This window comes from Sycon ciliatum, chromosome 8 (genome assembly GCF_964019385.1).
Source record: "Sycon ciliatum chromosome 8, ocSycCili1.1, whole genome shotgun sequence".
Taxonomy (NCBI): Eukaryota; Metazoa; Porifera; class Calcarea; order Leucosolenida; family Sycettidae; genus Sycon; species Sycon ciliatum.
In genome coordinates this window covers 32,131,416-32,147,985 of record NC_088650.1, presented here as the reverse complement: position 1 = coordinate 32,147,985, position 16,570 = coordinate 32,131,416, and the positions used below count along the sequence as shown (strand labels likewise).

General features: G+C 47.7%; 1 protein-coding gene across 1 annotated transcript; it reads right to left on the bottom strand.

Moving 5' to 3' along the window:
* Positions 1 to 597: 597 nt before the first annotated feature.
* Positions 598 to 14,897, bottom strand: LOC135822791 (uncharacterized). Its single transcript, XM_065335617.1, has 15 exons — positions 13,001 to 14,897; positions 11,500 to 11,544; positions 9,723 to 9,863; positions 9,077 to 9,223; positions 8,565 to 8,777; positions 7,953 to 8,231; positions 7,326 to 7,545; positions 6,137 to 6,876; positions 5,702 to 5,839; positions 4,997 to 5,271; positions 4,467 to 4,658; positions 4,020 to 4,113; positions 3,329 to 3,537; positions 2,276 to 2,450; positions 598 to 1,785 (listed from the first exon to the last, which is right to left on the bottom strand). The coding sequence occupies exons 1-15, from the start codon at positions 13,056 to 13,058 to the stop codon at positions 1,370 to 1,372; spliced, it is 3,342 nt and encodes a 1,113-aa protein (XP_065191689.1). The 5' UTR covers positions 13,059 to 14,897; the 3' UTR covers positions 598 to 1,369.
* Between the last annotated feature and the right edge of the window lie 1,673 nt (positions 14,898 to 16,570).

Sequence of the window (16,570 nt, the reverse complement as noted above, 5' to 3'; positions counted from 1 at the left end):
TCACAACCACTGGCACAAGTGCCGAAAACGACCCCATTAGCTGCATCCATTCTACAAGTAGGTAGCAGCAAATGAACCCAGGAGAAAGGCATTCGTGTGGAGCCTCCCACCAACCCGCTAGGCGGTAGCCCTCAGCGGATAATGCAGACTGAATAATCGGCTGCAGGATCTGCTGCATTTCTGGCATGTTACATGCATGTGGAGTGTTGTGGATAAAGAAGAGGAGCAAATTACGAGAAATGTCCCGCCATACGCTTTGTATAGTTCGGTCAATTGTCAGAGCATTATCATTCAATCCTCTCCCCCCCCCCCCCACCCGATGTTAGTAGTTTGTCTCCATCGATCATATCATACCATCCGAAGGACATAACACGCATGCACCGAGGTTCCGATCGTTAAAGGTTAGTGCATAGCAGGAAGGGAGCGTCACCAAAGATTACTACAGTATTTGTAGTAACAACAACGATTGAACGGGCTTTTCAAACTCTGATAAGGCCCGGTAGGGGGGGGGGGGGGGGGTCATTGACTGGTCGTCCCCAAAACGATAGACTGACTTCAATCTAATTGGATGTCTAGTTACCAGCACAGGAGAGCATAGATGGTTTCGTCAATGTCAAGTAGTCTATTCAAATACCCAGATCAGATCAGATTGATGAATTATTGATTCTGAAAGTACATGTACCAGATTTTGAACTGGTCGAAAGAGAGACAGAAAGAGAGAGAGAGAGAGACAGAAATACTGTCTTCAGATGATATGAAGCAATGGAAATACATCTGAAAAAGCGGTAATAGCTAAACTCAAAATCCTTAGCTGGAGTCAAAATCTGCTTTGTTTTGTACACGGTGTGTGTGTGTGCTGGAGGGATGATGCAATTGAAAACTGTGGTGAGTTATCCATATTGTGTGTTTGACCAACAAAACTTAGTTGTATAGTATATGCATCATGGGCGACAGACACCGGTGGGAACTGAAATCACTGAGAGTGGAGTTAGGTGGAGAGAGAGAGAGACAGACAGACAGAGAGAGAGAGAGACAGACAGACAGAGACACAGACAGAGACAGGATGAGGGAAGATGAGCTAACAAGAACAGGAGAAGCAGAATCAGGCGGATATACCCAGCGGAGCCAAGCCAGGATTAACACATTTCGCACAAGGCACACACAAATGTTGATAACATCTGAATACAATAATTGTTCAAGTTCGAATCTAGGATTGCGGCATGACACTCCGCGCTTCCACTCACACCACCATGCAGGGACACTGTGATAGCCGTGTGCCCTTCTGAGCCGAAGAGAACCTTTCCACGCTGACAGTCAGAAGAGAGGAGTCCGAATCATTGCTGGCCAGAACTCACGCAGTCACGGAGGGTTATCGCATGGCGAATCCCAGTACTATGGCGGCTAGCATCAGCAGGTCAATGTGCGTCAGTGTGGATGCGGACGACTGGAATCCTGTTCTGGCCGTCTGTATGTTGGCCAGTGTCAGTGCAGCCGTGACGGCATTCTTCTGTAGTGTTGCTCCGGTGTTGACCAGGGTTACGAGTGTCTGCACGGCTTGGAAACAATACAGTCCCTGTTCACCACTGCCCGGCAGAGTCTCCACTCTCAGCTCCATGACATCATCAAGTGTCACATGACCTCGCACGGCACAGTGTGCTGATGTCATCGGTGGCAGGGCGCGCTGCAGCGACACCAGAATGCTGGCTATGTCATTGGCAGTTTCATAACCGGATCCCACCAATGCCCGAGCTATTGGCTTGCTGATTGACACCAACGCTCCACCACCTGGACAGTATCATAATAGAGAAAGAGACAGGACAGTGAGACATCTACTTGTACATTGAGTACGTGCCAGGCACATCTGAATGTCTATACTGTTGTCTAGCACACCTGATGGCCAAGTATAGACGCATGACATGCACTTCTTCTACACACAAATATAATTGTAAAATATATCTAGAACCCTGCTGTTTGTCAGGTGATGTTCTTTAATTGTTGTAGTACCTTACATCCTCGGTTCACGTATATTTTGAAGTTACAGAAAGCATATATTACTAACACTTTTCCACCATCAGTTTGTTTATGAACTAGATGTTCCGGTTCAAAGATGTCAGAATGTGTGACGCCAGAGGACTAAAGTCGAGTAGCCATGCTATCCATTCAGATGTGTGTTTGAATGCCTTTAGTAGGTGGAGGGGTCTGCCTGCAACTGCTGATAGTCTCTGTTAGTGCACTGGTCAATGCAGAGTATGCTATGCTACATTAAACCACTCACCACAGAATGAGCAGCAGTCGTTGGGCATTCTCGTCGCCACCGTGCATTCCGGCTCCAGCGCTGGACACTTGACCAGGTCACATGATCTCTGGCAAGAACCGTCATAGTCGACTGGGGTCACACTCGAGTGGGCATGGCAACGAGACTCGTACGTTACCTTGTCTGAGCCGCATACCTGAAGCAAGCAAAGCAAAGATACTGTCAGTGATTGGTGAGGAATGCCAGAGGAAAGGTTGCATTAAAAAACCTTGCTCTCTTGCATTCAAAGTGTGATAAGAGCTAAATATGAGATGCTAGACTATTCAAAGCAATGCCTCACGCTATGCAATGCCTCACACTATGCAATGCCTCACACTATGCAATGCCTCACACTATGCAATGCCTCACACTGCCGGCAATGCCTCACACTATGCAATGCCTCACACTATGCAATGCCTCACACTATGCAATGCCTCACACTATGCAATGCCTCACACTATGCAATGCCTCACACTCTGCAATGCCTCACACTGCCGGCAATGCCTCACACTGCCGGCAATGCCTCACACTATGCAATGCCTCACACTATGCAATGCCTCACACTATGCAATGCCTCACACTGCCGGCAATGCCTCACACTATGCAATGCCTCACACTATGCAATGCCTCACACTATGCAATGCCTCACACTATGCAATGCCTCACACTATGCAATGCCTCACACTATGCAATGCCTCACACTATGCAATGCCTCACACTATGCAATGCCTCACACTATGCAATGCCTCACACTATGCAATGCCTCACACTATGCAATGCCTCACACTATGCAATGCCTCACACTATGCAATGCCTCACACTATGCAATGCCTCACACTATGCTCACACTATGCTCACACTATGCTCACACTATGCTCACACTATGCTCACACTGCCGGCAATGGACAAATACAGGCGAAAGCCATGGTACTTTAAATGTGTTATCTATCTTTATCCAAATCAGGAACAGTAACCGGGACTTGAATCTATTGCATTAAAAGGCATTTACACCAGTAGTGCTAAGCGTGTCCTCACCTCTCCTGAGCACTCCTCATTGCATGCACCAAGATACTGAACATGGCCACTGCGCACCAGGCCGTGACACAGAGACGTGTGACTGACGTTACCATGGAAACAGGCATGTGCATCTTCGCTCATCGGCGGAGCAGTCTCCACGTTCTCGACTGCTTGCTGAAAACTAGCCGCTGGCATGCTGGGCATATCACACTCTGCATTCTCTTGCACTGCAGCAGAGAACAATGATTGGGAAGCAAAGTGCCATCTGTAAGTCTGTGAAGACATGTAATTGTAGTGTATATGTACAACTGAGGAGTTCAATTATGCATGTATAGCTTAGTTTGATACCCCCCCCCCCCCCACACACACAAACAGACCAAACGGCTTGATACGTCACATATGCATAGCCATGCATTTTAGAGGATATGGGTGCATGTGACAAAGGCAGACATGGAACTATACCTACGACACACTGTCACACACAAGCATCCAGGACCTACAACTCATCATCCCTGAGTGGCGTGCTCATGACAGTGTACAATCAGGTGCCCATTCAAGTGTTCTCCACTGACATACTATCTTTCATCAGTTTCCATTTTTTTTACATACATGCATTTTCACCCTTGAGATATCCATCATAGGCATCTATTAATTTTGCTTTTGGAAAATCTATAAAATACAATGAAATAATAAACGAAGTAACACGTACCACACAGGTGTTGTTGGCATGGCGCCACAAGGCATTGCCTTGGCGACGGCACACACTTGTAGCCGGGTTCACACAGTCCGGGACGACACACGTACTGCAGGGAGAACACAATCAGTCACACACACACACACACACAGGTATCAGGGTGCAATCTCCTAGCACAAAGCCGGTCAAGGCCTGTTGACATTTCAGCACATGCAAGGCTATCGCATAACCCAATATGTCATAGTGTTTGATTTGACAAAACAGACATGCTAACAGGCAAATAAAACAAAACCGTTTGAAAGATTCGATCTTTTTTCCAGAACTGTCAGAAAGCAGCACCGGGAAACATACCCATGCAGACTGCATAGCTTGCCCTGAAACTACCCTACATGCTCTTTAGCTATCAGTTAACTTGTGTACAAGTACAAGCTTTCTAAGACCTAACTGTCATTAATTGTTTACCTTTGTTGAGCACGGTCCCAGCAAGAGTTGATCGGATGTGAAGCCTCCGCAGCTGCGTGCCGCACTGGCGCTGGGGTATGTCCTGCCGTTGGGAGCACACAGCTGTATTCTGGCAGGTATGCCGGCACTGCTCATGGCAGCACTGCATGGCCGTGCTACTTGCAATGTTACCGGTGGCACGGAGCAATTCATCTGCATGGAGACAAAATGGACGCAACAAAAATTAATAATGAAGGCACCATCATATTAGTACCTATGGTGCCATGTCCATAAGGAGTTACAAATTGGACCCGGTTTTGCAAAATTGGAACAGGTGATGTTATACCAGAGCGAAATGGTTGGAGCAGCAGGTCCAAAAAAAAAAAAAAAATCGGATTTCAAGTGGGGTTCGGCCTGTAATTCATCCAAATTTAGGATTTCCAAAGCAAAAGGTACTATGATTCTAGTATTACATCTGGATGGACTGTGAACAACACAGAGTGATATGTAACCAGTATCACTATAAGTAGAGTGCCAGTACCCATTCTTACCTGAGTGCACTGTACACGTCCGTTGTTGCACACACAGTTCCTGCAGTCGATAGTCACGCGCATACCGTCACCCAGGGACGTCACATGACCAACCTTGGTCTGCACAAAGCATGGCTGTGACGTCATGCATGTCGACTTGGGCAGCTGCTCACAGGCTCTCAGGGCACCGTCGTGACACGAACACAACTGACATGTTAGCTGTACTAGGGTGCGCGCTCCGTGTAGAATCGTCCTTCTGTTTAGCGAGCATGCCTTGAGTGCACCGTCATCCTCGACTGGGCGTGATAAAACACATAAAAAGAGCAAAATTGTATAAATTGTCAATATGGTATGATAAAACGGCCAGGTGTTAAAATGTACTCGTGATGCACTCGTTTCACCAGTCGGCAAATACGTGTGTTGTTATCAGTGGAGATCAATGCGTGACATGAACACATACGTGAGCTTGTATGGCTTTAGCACATACATGTATGTGGAGGACACTGTCAGACATGAACACGCATGATGTAAGTGGAGATAAGCGTGTGGCTTTAGTCTATACATGTAAGCGGAGATCACGGTTTGTCACGAGCATACACATGTAAGTGGAGATGATCACCGCGTGTCATGAGCACATGCATGTACTAGTAAGTGGAGGTCACTGTTTGACATGCACACATGCATCACAGACTGTGGAGATGATCACTGTGTAACATGGACACATACCTTGGCACAAGCCAATGCCGATGTGCAGTCCGATATCTCTGCATGCCTGCCCGGCGGGACACTGGCGCATTGCAGCGCGCAGTGCATGACTGGGTGCTTGAACACGTACATGACCAGGGAGCATACACAGTGATTGATCTGAAACACGGAAACCAAGACAACCAAAACACCGAACAAGAATGTCAAGAAAAGCAAACCAGTTGTGAGAACACACACAGCAACATTTCCACATCACATTCCAAGATACCATTTCACTTTTACAATTGGAAGCTACAAATATACCCAGTGGAATACGAGAACTTACATTGGAACTCCATTTTGGATGCAAGAGATGGAGTGTGCCAATGCGCCCGATTATCATCAAGGATTGAGGACATAAACCAGATTATGTAAAGATTAATTTAACTTGCTGAGAATTCCCCGAGGATGACTTACACATGGTGCAGTCGGTAGTTTCGTTGCGTCTGTGCAGTGTTCCCTCCACCGGCTGTCCGTCACGGTACACACACCAGCAGGTGGCGTTGAGAGCGCCACACTGCCGTGGCGCATACCCGTACATTGCGATTGCATCGGGCAGCGGCTCACCAGCTCGACTCATCGCCTTGGCAACGTGCCCCGGCACGGTGCATTGCGGCACGTACTCTCCAAATGACTTTGCAAGCTGACGGTTGACCATGGCGTACACGCCGCTTGCACCTCGCTCTAGCATCACGCCGTTCAGCCGACGCAGCAGCTCCAGGACGGTCTCCTCGCAGTGCGAACGCATGTGGCAGAAGTGCTTTGTCGACGGCGAGGATCGCACGTAGCGATGTTCACCTGCGGCTGTGCGTGATCCGGGTATCTCCAACCCTGTCTTGGTGTCGACACAGAATCGTTCGGCGAGTGACTGATGCTGTCGGAGGGTATACTGAATTTTTTCGAATGAATGCGACGGAGCGTTGGAACTCAGCATGGACAGGCCGCGCTGGGCACACCGATGCACGAAAAAGTTGGGAATACGCTCGTAGTACTCTCGTTTCTGGAAGAGCTGCGAGCCATTCTTCAGTCCGTACATTGCCAGCCGGTAGTCGTATATGTTGGATGCTACGTCTTCCTCGCAGGGTGTGGGTACAAAGTCAGTGCATTCCTCCACGAAGAGTGGGTGACCAGGAGGCATAACCGTGTCCAGGATAGCTCTAATGTAGAGCAAGAAAATAGAACACACACAACAATCATTAGAGTGTGCAGAGCACATTATGGATAATCTTGAGCACATGTATACTATTACTATATTGATGACCCAGTCTCGACTGCATGTGTGTGATTGATCACTAGGAGAGCAAAGGAAGTAACGCCATAGCTTGCATGCATGCACTATAGGCTCTGCAGATGGTGTGCATTGTAGAGAAGATCACAATATTTTTGCTCTCCTCTGCCCATACCACAAGGTGCTAGTAGTAGAGTGGTGGCAGCTGAGATCCGACCCTAATTCGGTGCCTTCTCATTGCAAAGACTCAACCCGGGCTTGTAACACTACACAACAGAGACGGCTAGAATCGGTGCTACCTTTGAGCATGAAAATCAGGGGTCGGATTTCAGTTGCTACCTCTATATCCATTTGATTAGTTGAAGAGGTGTTGCTTACTTTCCCTGGCCTGTCGTGCACCAGCACAATCCACTGTTTGTGTCGCACTGCAAGTGGCGATGTGACCGCACTCCCCCACCCACAGCTGTCTGGTGTATGCACTCCGGTATCCACACGGAAAGGTCTTCAACGGCTGACATCATTTCCGGCATGTCCATCGAGGCATGCTGCTCCAGAATCAACAGTGCTTCGATACGACAGGACGAGTACATCTCGGAATCTGCGGGTTGACAGCAAGAAGAGTATATGTATATGATTGAAATATACTACATTAGAACAAGACATTCACAAAATGATATCGACACTCCCCATTCCGAGAAAACCGCTAATCAGAACCACGCATGCTGACTCAAACATTGAGACCACAGTTTCAATAACCATAAATTCACAGAATGGGAGAAGGTTCATCCACCGCCGTATTTCCACAAAGAGGATTCACACCTTCTTACACAAACAGTCAAGATCGAAGAAGGGATTGTGACTCACAATCAAAGTCAACGTACCATCCATGCAAATGCATCCAAACAAAAAATTACATGACCTGAAAGTGAGATGTGACTTACAATGCGTTGCGACCTAAAATCGGGAAAATACACTGAACTTGAAGTGTATACACTAAGTACTTACTGAGGCGACTACAGTTGACTGGGGCCTGGTCAGACCTGTAGCGTGTTCCGTCCATCTCCTGCCCCGTGGTCTCGTTCACGCAGAAGCACACGTCGGACGCGGCAATGCACTGCGTGGACCTGTACGTGGGCCCGTGCGGGTCGCTGGGCAGCACTTCACGGCGTGTGCACTGCGGCACCCACATCATCAGAGAGCTGCGATTGACGCGTTCATTAGCGTCAATCAGCTGCTGGAGTACACGGTGTCGGTGCTGCTCGCATCGTGTTGTGGTGCCCAGGACTATACAGGCGAGAAAACAAAACACACAACATCTTAGGTCAGTACTACAGTATAACAGCGAGGTACACCACACTCCATCATTCACCCCAGTGTCGGGAGGCATGTGGATTTTGTAGAGAAAAAATATCTCGATGGTCCAATATTTGGGGTTTGGTTTACCCAGAGTTGAGCACAGTATTTATAAAAGGTAGGTGAGTTTCACATTGCTGTATAAAGTTTATATGGGAAACACAACATTAAAATTCAATTTCCTCAATACTGCGTGAAACTACATAAGCCTCCTTTTCACATCTAGAGGCTCACATAGTACTTGAAAGTATGTGTATGGCTTACCTGCTTCTAAACAGATCATCTTTCCCGTGTGTCTTCCTGTTGCGCTATCGGGACAGGTTGTGGGACAGCATTTTGCATTGGGTCGTGTAGCACAGCTATGGTCTGTATGACAAGAGTCTCCGCTACACATGTAGTCCTGACCGTCCAGCAGCATTGCAGGGCACGTTCCTGCACGCGGCGGTGGCTGAGAATAGTCTGGTTCGCATTCACCCGCTGGAGTAAGACATGCATACACGTGCACAAACACACATATTGTATGGAGTGTCCTGGTCGACTCAATGCATTGCGCACGCATGTACAATGGTAGCATCCACATAATATCTGTACCAACAACAGGCCTGAAGTGGGTGGGCGTATGTGTGTGTTTGTGTGTGTGTGTTTGTTTGTTCATGTGCACGATCCTGGTAGCGTTGTCCACAGGACACTGCCTGTCCTGTCAAGAGAGAGGTGTTGAGCAGGAATCACGAATCACGCCCATGAAATCGTCTTCTGCAACAACGCCATCCACTTACTGTCTTCTGCACCATTTTTGTTGAAGCACTCGAACGCAGTGATCTGCTCATATTGAGCGCAGTGACCTGGCAGGGACACTGGAGCTCCAGGCCGTACAACACACTTCTCCAAGCACTCGGGAGGAACTCCAAACCTACAGCAACATTCTGGACACATGGAACAAAACAAAACAAAAAATAGGAGAACGCAATCAATCAGTATCGACGATATAATGCTGCTTTCTCATTCTTCTCAGATGTATTTACACACTCCAATGAATACTGGCTGAATGTGTGTTTGTTGTTACTGACAATTAGTGTTTGCTAACACTAGCAGTGGATTGGTTTTGTTTCAGTCTCAGCAGGCTTTCCATCAAGGCTCTTATTATCGTTTTGATTTTTCTTTTTTCTTTTTCAATTCGTTTTTTTACAAGAACTACTGCTGCATTAGCACTAGTCAGCTTCGTGGGGAAGCTCTTCTCCGCAGCTAGCTGTAGCTGTTTACTGCTGGGCTTGGGGATTTATATTTCATACACTCTTATTTGAAGGATAATACCACAAGATTAGCTGTCTTCATGGGGTTGGTGTGTACTGGGACAATATATGACAAAGATCAGCTGTCCCGTCCTGGGGGTGGGTCTGCACTACCAACACATGCAGGACTTACTTCTATAGTCAGCCAGCACGCCTAGAGGTGGCAAGCCACCCCCAATGCCTCCAGCTCCACCCAGCGTGAACAAGTGCGCTGGTGGCCCAAAACCGCCAGGCAATCCAAACTGTCGTTTTGCACGTGCCTTGCTGATGATATCTGAAGAGAAAAAAAGAGAGAAAGAATGCACCGTGTCAAAGTGTGTGGTGATTCTCTGACAAAGCAGGGTGGCAAGGTCAAAAGGTCAAAACAACACTAACGACACGCGTTAGCGTGCGCGTGCACATGGCGCATGGCACTTTCATTTTCAGAGATTTTGAAAGCCGCTGTGGTAAACCGGAGTGCGAGCAGCTTTCTTGCCACGTAAATCTCATTGCTACATGCAGATCTACACACACACTACTACATGTTGTCGACGACATGCAACTCAATGTAACGAGATTTCCCATTGTTTGGTGGAAATAATTGTCCTGCTAAATTTGCTTGACCTCACTCCCAGTGTTTCCCATCGTTTCTTGCTTGACCTCACTCCCAGTGTTTCCCATCGTTTCTTGCTTGACCTCACTCCCAGTGTTTCCCATCGTTTCTTGCTTGACCTCACTCCCAGCGCTTCCCATCATTTCCAATAAGGCTGGCAATGAAGTCAGACGTATTCCAGTACAGGTGCTACTAGGTTAGAGCAGGGATTTGTGTTCAGGTGCTTTGAGTTCTAGTCGATGATGAACATGCACGGGCATCTGATATGGTTACACTGATGGTTTAGTGATAACTGTTAGGATCTCAGAGGGTCCAGGGTAACCGTGTTCATGGTGTTTTGTGCACCCCTTCATCGCAACACGGTACAGTCCTCCACAGTCAGTGGATCTACCCTAAAAAATTTAAAAAAAACCCAAGTCCACCAGTAAATCTAGGACTACTAGTACTAGCGATCCCTTCACATCCATAGCTCCATTTATCATGCATGGGCTGCGGTGCGGACACAGCACTTGACACTGCAGAGTCTGTGGCAGTATACTCCTCTGGCATACACGAATCACACCATAGCAATCACATAAACATCAAGTGACCATTCCCAGCATGCCTAAGCGAGCAGAACATAGATAGGGAACAAGGAGCCACTACTACATAATCTGTTGCTACAATGATGAAGGAAGTACATGTGCCAGTACCTAGCCACGTGATAATGGCCTCCACAAAGTTGACATAGTATGCTACAAGCTGTGCCATTGTTGCAGCAACAAACTGGTGCACTTTTAACATGATCACTACACCACACAATGACTGAGGATATCAACACACCAGGAAACACTATCAAATACGGATATGTAGCCAGGAAAATACCTGACTCAAGGTCTTTTGTTTTGAAGGTGTAAAGAATAGCAGACACACAACACTAGATCATGCTTGACTTGAACGCCTCCTATTCATGGAGGCATGTACACATGTACACCATTGTAGTAGTCTGCCTACTCTATGTCCTGTACATGTACATGTACTAACAGTATACGATTATTTGTAGTACAAAGGCATCACCCCCCCCCCCCCCCCCCAGAGACACATGCACACTCCCTCCACCTCCACACCCTCCCTCTTCCCTCCTCCATGCCACCATGCATGCGGTTTTCGTCTCCACCAAAGCCATCAATGGCTATCTCACTGATGTTGGTGTACAGAAGTGAGCACTGTCCACGGAATAACCGTGATTAGTTTGGTGCTAATAATGAGGGAATACACGCACTACACTCGTTACGTGTTCAATTCTGACACAATTTTCAAGTATAGTAAGTAGTCTTACCATGTAGATTGTGCGGTGTTCCTTCACAGATACTCGCCAGAAGCACTAAACACACAGACACACACAGACACACACAGACAGTCAGATACACAAGCAGTCAGAGTGCAAAGCAAAATCAGAACACATGTCGCTATCACAGACTAGGACCGACCGGTCAGGCCCTTATTAATAATGCACACCCCAGCTCCCAGTCCCAGACCACACAGCCGCATACACATTACATTAATAACAATACACACACGCATACACACGCACATACACTCAGGTTTTAGCAGTGAGTGGGACAACAGCTTTGCTTGATCCACATCTACTCCAGATTCTACTCATCCCAGTGTGGATGACATGGTGCAGTCATTATCTTACACTCTGATACAGTATACCTGTTATCTAATTAGCTATGCGTTGTATGTACATGTACATGTGCTAAGGCCAGTAAGGGTCTAAACTAAAGTAAAGGCAACACTTGCACAGCAGGTGCAGGGTCAGTGTACATCACAGACTGACCAGCTGCAACGCATCTGCACAGTACGGTGGACAAGTAGATATGTGCGTGCTAGATGCTATGCTAAACAAAGTAGCCATGATACAGTAGAAAGTGAGCTAATGCCGTAATGGAGAGTGTTACTCAACACAGCAGACACACTGATGTCATCAAGGCTGAGGTGTAGCAAACTGTCTCTCGGAAATCTAATATGTAGTTATACTCACGATGTACATAGGGTTATAATAGAACTGGAAGAGAACAGGGTCTACCCAGTACTGCAGTAGACTGTTGGAGTAAGTAAGTGTCCTCTCTCCTAATACCCCTCCCCCCCCCTCCCCCCTCCACGCCATATTATCATGGAATCTCTCGCCAGGACCTTGATCATGTGCATACAACACCCACTTCTGTACCTAGGTGTTGATATGATTATTGTGTTTGCTCCAATAGCCTAGGTAGACATGCGAATGCTCTGCAACTACAGCAGCTCTCTGTTTCTGTGGATTGGACATGAATGCAGCCATCGCCAAACACGTTTGACATGGAAGGAGCGCAAAATGTGTATTGGAATGGTGCCTGTGTTTGATAATAGCGAGGTGGGGTAAATTAGGTGAGTTGAGTAGGGCACACGCTCAGAAAGGGAGAGAGGGGGAGGGGGAGAAATTTAATAATAATGACAAATGCTCAGTTGACAGAATGAGAACCGACCGGAAGTATAGTTGGATTGCTTCAGACAACCAAGCCCAGCCTGCTAATACTAGAAAGCGGGCCGAGTGTCAACAGACAACTAATCTTGCTGTTGTTCACTCGCACATACACAACCATATCCCCCCACCAACGCCACCACCACCAACAATAACGACATGCAGTCTTCCAACCAACTTCTTTCAATCCAAAACACTTTTCAAACATTTCCTCTGAAGATAATCCAAGAGAAAGGAGGTTCGGAAGCTGGGATAAATCTCCGAATATCGCAAACAGCCCTAGTAATAGCAGTAACCAAATTTTCAAATGTCTCACCTGCAGCCAGCAGCAGCATGATCGCCGTGAGTCCACCCATCTGTCTTGTGGAGGCCATTGCCGCCACTCGTCTGGTATTACAATCACTGAGGTTTGCAGTTTGACAAACCCTCCTTCCGGCTGGGACAGGAGTAGCGTCCACCACTAGAGCACTTGTGTCCAACAACACAGTATCAGCTAGTCCCTGGTGTTGGTCAGTGTTCTCTCTCAGTGAGGCAGGGTCTAATTCTCCCACTCACGAACAATCAGCTGATGTAGAGTGTCCAATCAACAGCAGAGGTGTCAATACTCAACTCGCACACTCTGAAGTAATTTTCCAACACTTTGCAAGATGCGTGCGTACACACTGTTCGCTGAGAACTGAGATCTGGCGGAGAGGAGGCTATTCTTGTTTGCCCGTGCACCGCGCGTCTACACCCTGTTGCGCACCTATTCATTAGTGCATATCTTACTGCAGAATGGACCGTTCACAGGGTTGACGGAAATAATTCTCCAGCTCCGTCCTGCCTGGGCCCGTTACGCTGAGTGACTTGGGATAGACCTGCGCCCGGATATCTTATACTCAGACAGAGCACCACCACGCAGCACCGCAAAGAGTAAGTAGAGAGCACAGGTACTGAGATATTCGTGTTGAGGCACAATGAGTTGTAAGGAACTCAGCTTTCCAGGGGGATAGGTTTCGTTAGGCTAGCTGACACTGCACCTAGTATGTTCCTGCTAGATATATGTACAGGAGAAGTTCAGGAGAGGCACTGCCAGGGGTAGATCTCAGTACAACGCAAGTGGAGTGTAACACCGAAAGGCCCAGGCCCTTGTCCTCACCACTTCACTTGCCTTTACTTAGCTCAATGGGCTGTGTGAGAGGTTTTCGTGTACACCTCAACATCAGCCATCCAGCAACTGCAGCAGTAGAAGCAACATGGTCTGATCATCCATGACCTGCACAGCACTGTCTTGCACTGCCCTGCCCTGGACCTTTACCTACAGACTTCAGTTGTGTGTACAGAGTACAGAATTCACATCATATCCGTGACCACACAGCCCAGGTCACCGAGGTCTTGAAAACTAACTTGATGGTGCTGCCTCCTCACTCCGGTATGGCCTGGCTCCAATTATACTCACGAATGATGGAATTATGTACTAGCACTACCAGCCGAAGAAATGATTGTACTGCCAGACGCTCGAACCCGCATTCAAGCAGCTCAGGCTAACAGATCTACCAATACTGCAAACGCGGAGTGGTAGGAATTCTTCGGCTCTGGTCCCCGCGCTGTCAAGTCTCCGCAATCACTTCCTCCAATACACAGATCCTGACAATTGCTGTTGTCGAAGCATTTACTGATTTAGTGTACGTGGCTGTAGGCTGTGATAGGTAGAGAGGGGTCAGGTAGCGTGGTTCCACCTGAGCCGGCACTTCTTCGGCTAACACCAACTGTGTTTAAGCGATCCACGGCCAAGCCGTACTGTTAGTCTTTGCCTGGAGTGTAAGCTACTCACGTTTAGGGCTTTGCACAGTGGGAGACCGAGAACGAGAAGCCAAGAGGTCACCATGAGGCGAAATGGAGAATGCTACGACGGGTATTCACGAACACACGTTCTGCTTTGATCTAGTCTCAACTCTGAAGGCCAAACTGCAGGGAAGTAGAGTATGTACCCAGTGGTCGATCAGTGGCAAGCACTCATCTCCGAACACACCATTGCCTTCCTTCAAGAGCCTGTGACCCGGTCACGAGCCACTGCCATTCATGGCACTGCAAGGGGTTCTGAGCCTTTCCTGCCGGTTAGGACCAAGCTCTAGTCACAGTCTCTTTGCCAAGCTAAGGCCCTGGTTTGCACAGAATCCTAATGGCCTATCGTCGAGGAGGTCAGACCTTGTGTTTTCGACCACTTCATCTTCAGCAAACGGCGGCTGAATACTACGAACAAGGCGAAGGCACGAGCGAATGTGCGCAGGAATCTCTGGCATTGCGGGGTAGATGTGTAGTGCATAGTACAGTTGTTTGGAATTCGGGTCTTGACGCCATCGAGCCACAGTGTGAGAGCGCAGAGGAGATCCGTATCTTCCCTGCTGGCCCGCTTCGGCGAATCGGCGTCGAACATTTCCAGCAGCATACTGCGACAGAACCTCGCTAGCTACCTACACGTACATAATGCGGTGACTCTTTGCAGACTGTGCCTTGCCAGTCAAATGTTGGCTGAGTGTCGAAAAGACCAACAGTGGACACACGCGGAGTTACTTGTTACACATATACCATACCCATACAAACGTTAGCCTGCAAGTCAGAAAGCCGATGAGTCTAGGTTGATAGCCGAACACACGAGCCTTACCCATTCCTATTTCAAGGTTCTTCGCCCGGCCCGTGGACGTGCCAGAACTTATCTTTTTAAAGGTTTCACCTGCGAACTGGTGGTTCAACTGTCCCAAAATCATCGGCTTTTCCTGTTTCCATTCGCACCGCTCCATCGGCCATTTTGGCCAGTGTACTACTTGTACTAGCAAGCAGAATGTTGTGCTGAGTGCGGGTAGGTTCTGCCCCAAGCATGTCTTGTTGATAAAGTGCTAGTATGTATATCCGGATAGCAATACAAATACGAGTAACTGCTCCCCCCCCCACCCCTTTCAATGTCACATTGGCATTGTCTTCCAATGCTACATTGTCAGTTCTGTGGTTGAAGAGATTTTCCTCCGCACACACCCACACGCACACTATAAAGCGTAGATTCTGAGAGAGCAATCATGAAACTCAATATTCATCCGCACCTTCACACTCATCATTAGCCCTTGGCGGATTGGGGGCAGAAACATACACAGAATTTGGTACTTTATCTGGTATGTTTTATGCATGTCTGGAATGTGGGTAAAGAAATGGAGCAGAATTCAAGGAAGCGCCCGTCTGAGGGTTGTGTGGTTCTGCCAATTATTTCACGGCTTTGGGAGCAGAATCCGCCAATTTCTCCAGCATTATCCGCCTAGTGCTGCTCACCATACCGTCTACACTGCTATACTTGTAAGTGTGAAGTCCATTAGCATAACTTTATCTGGACAGCAGCGCCAGCAGCAGCAGTAGCAGCATCATCACCAGGGAGTCGACTACAAAAAAAGAAAAGAGCTAGACTATTGCAACGTAAGCAAAGAGATCTATCTCCTTTGACAACAATTGGCAGCCAAATAACTCTCTCCTGTTCAGAGGCGACGAGAAGCCATTACGGTCATAAATCCGACATACAGTGTATCTACAATTATAAGATGAGTGATGTCATAATTGTGATAACGTCGGTGACACTATGTTACGTAGCAGACAGAGGGCTCAGACTCAAACCTTGAAAACCATGTCAATACGCCATGGTAATATGGGCCTAGCTGTAGTTCATACTGCCGGTAGGCCTATATGCCCGGTAGGTACTGCACTGGTGCTGTATGACCTCACCTACACTGGCTACAGGTTACATGATCTGTGATAGTACACCATGTTCACACACAATGTTCATACACACACACACACACACACACGCACACATACACACACACACACACACTCTCTCTCTATCATACACATACACTGTAACACA

Bases quoted from the DNA above. Each gene is read 5' to 3' on its own strand.
- LOC135822791 (XM_065335617.1), bottom strand. From the start codon at position 13,058: ATGGCCTCCACAAGACAGATGGGTGGACTCACGGCGATCATGCTGCTG. The intron at 2,451-3,328 runs GTGAGGACACGC...TGCTTGCTTCAG, and splicing joins ATGAGGAGTGCTCAGGAGAG to GTATGCGGCTCAGACAAGGT. The intron at 1,786-2,275 runs GTGAGTGGTTTA...GATACTGTCCAG, and splicing joins CGACTGCTGCTCATTCTGTG to GTGGTGGAGCGTTGGTGTCA.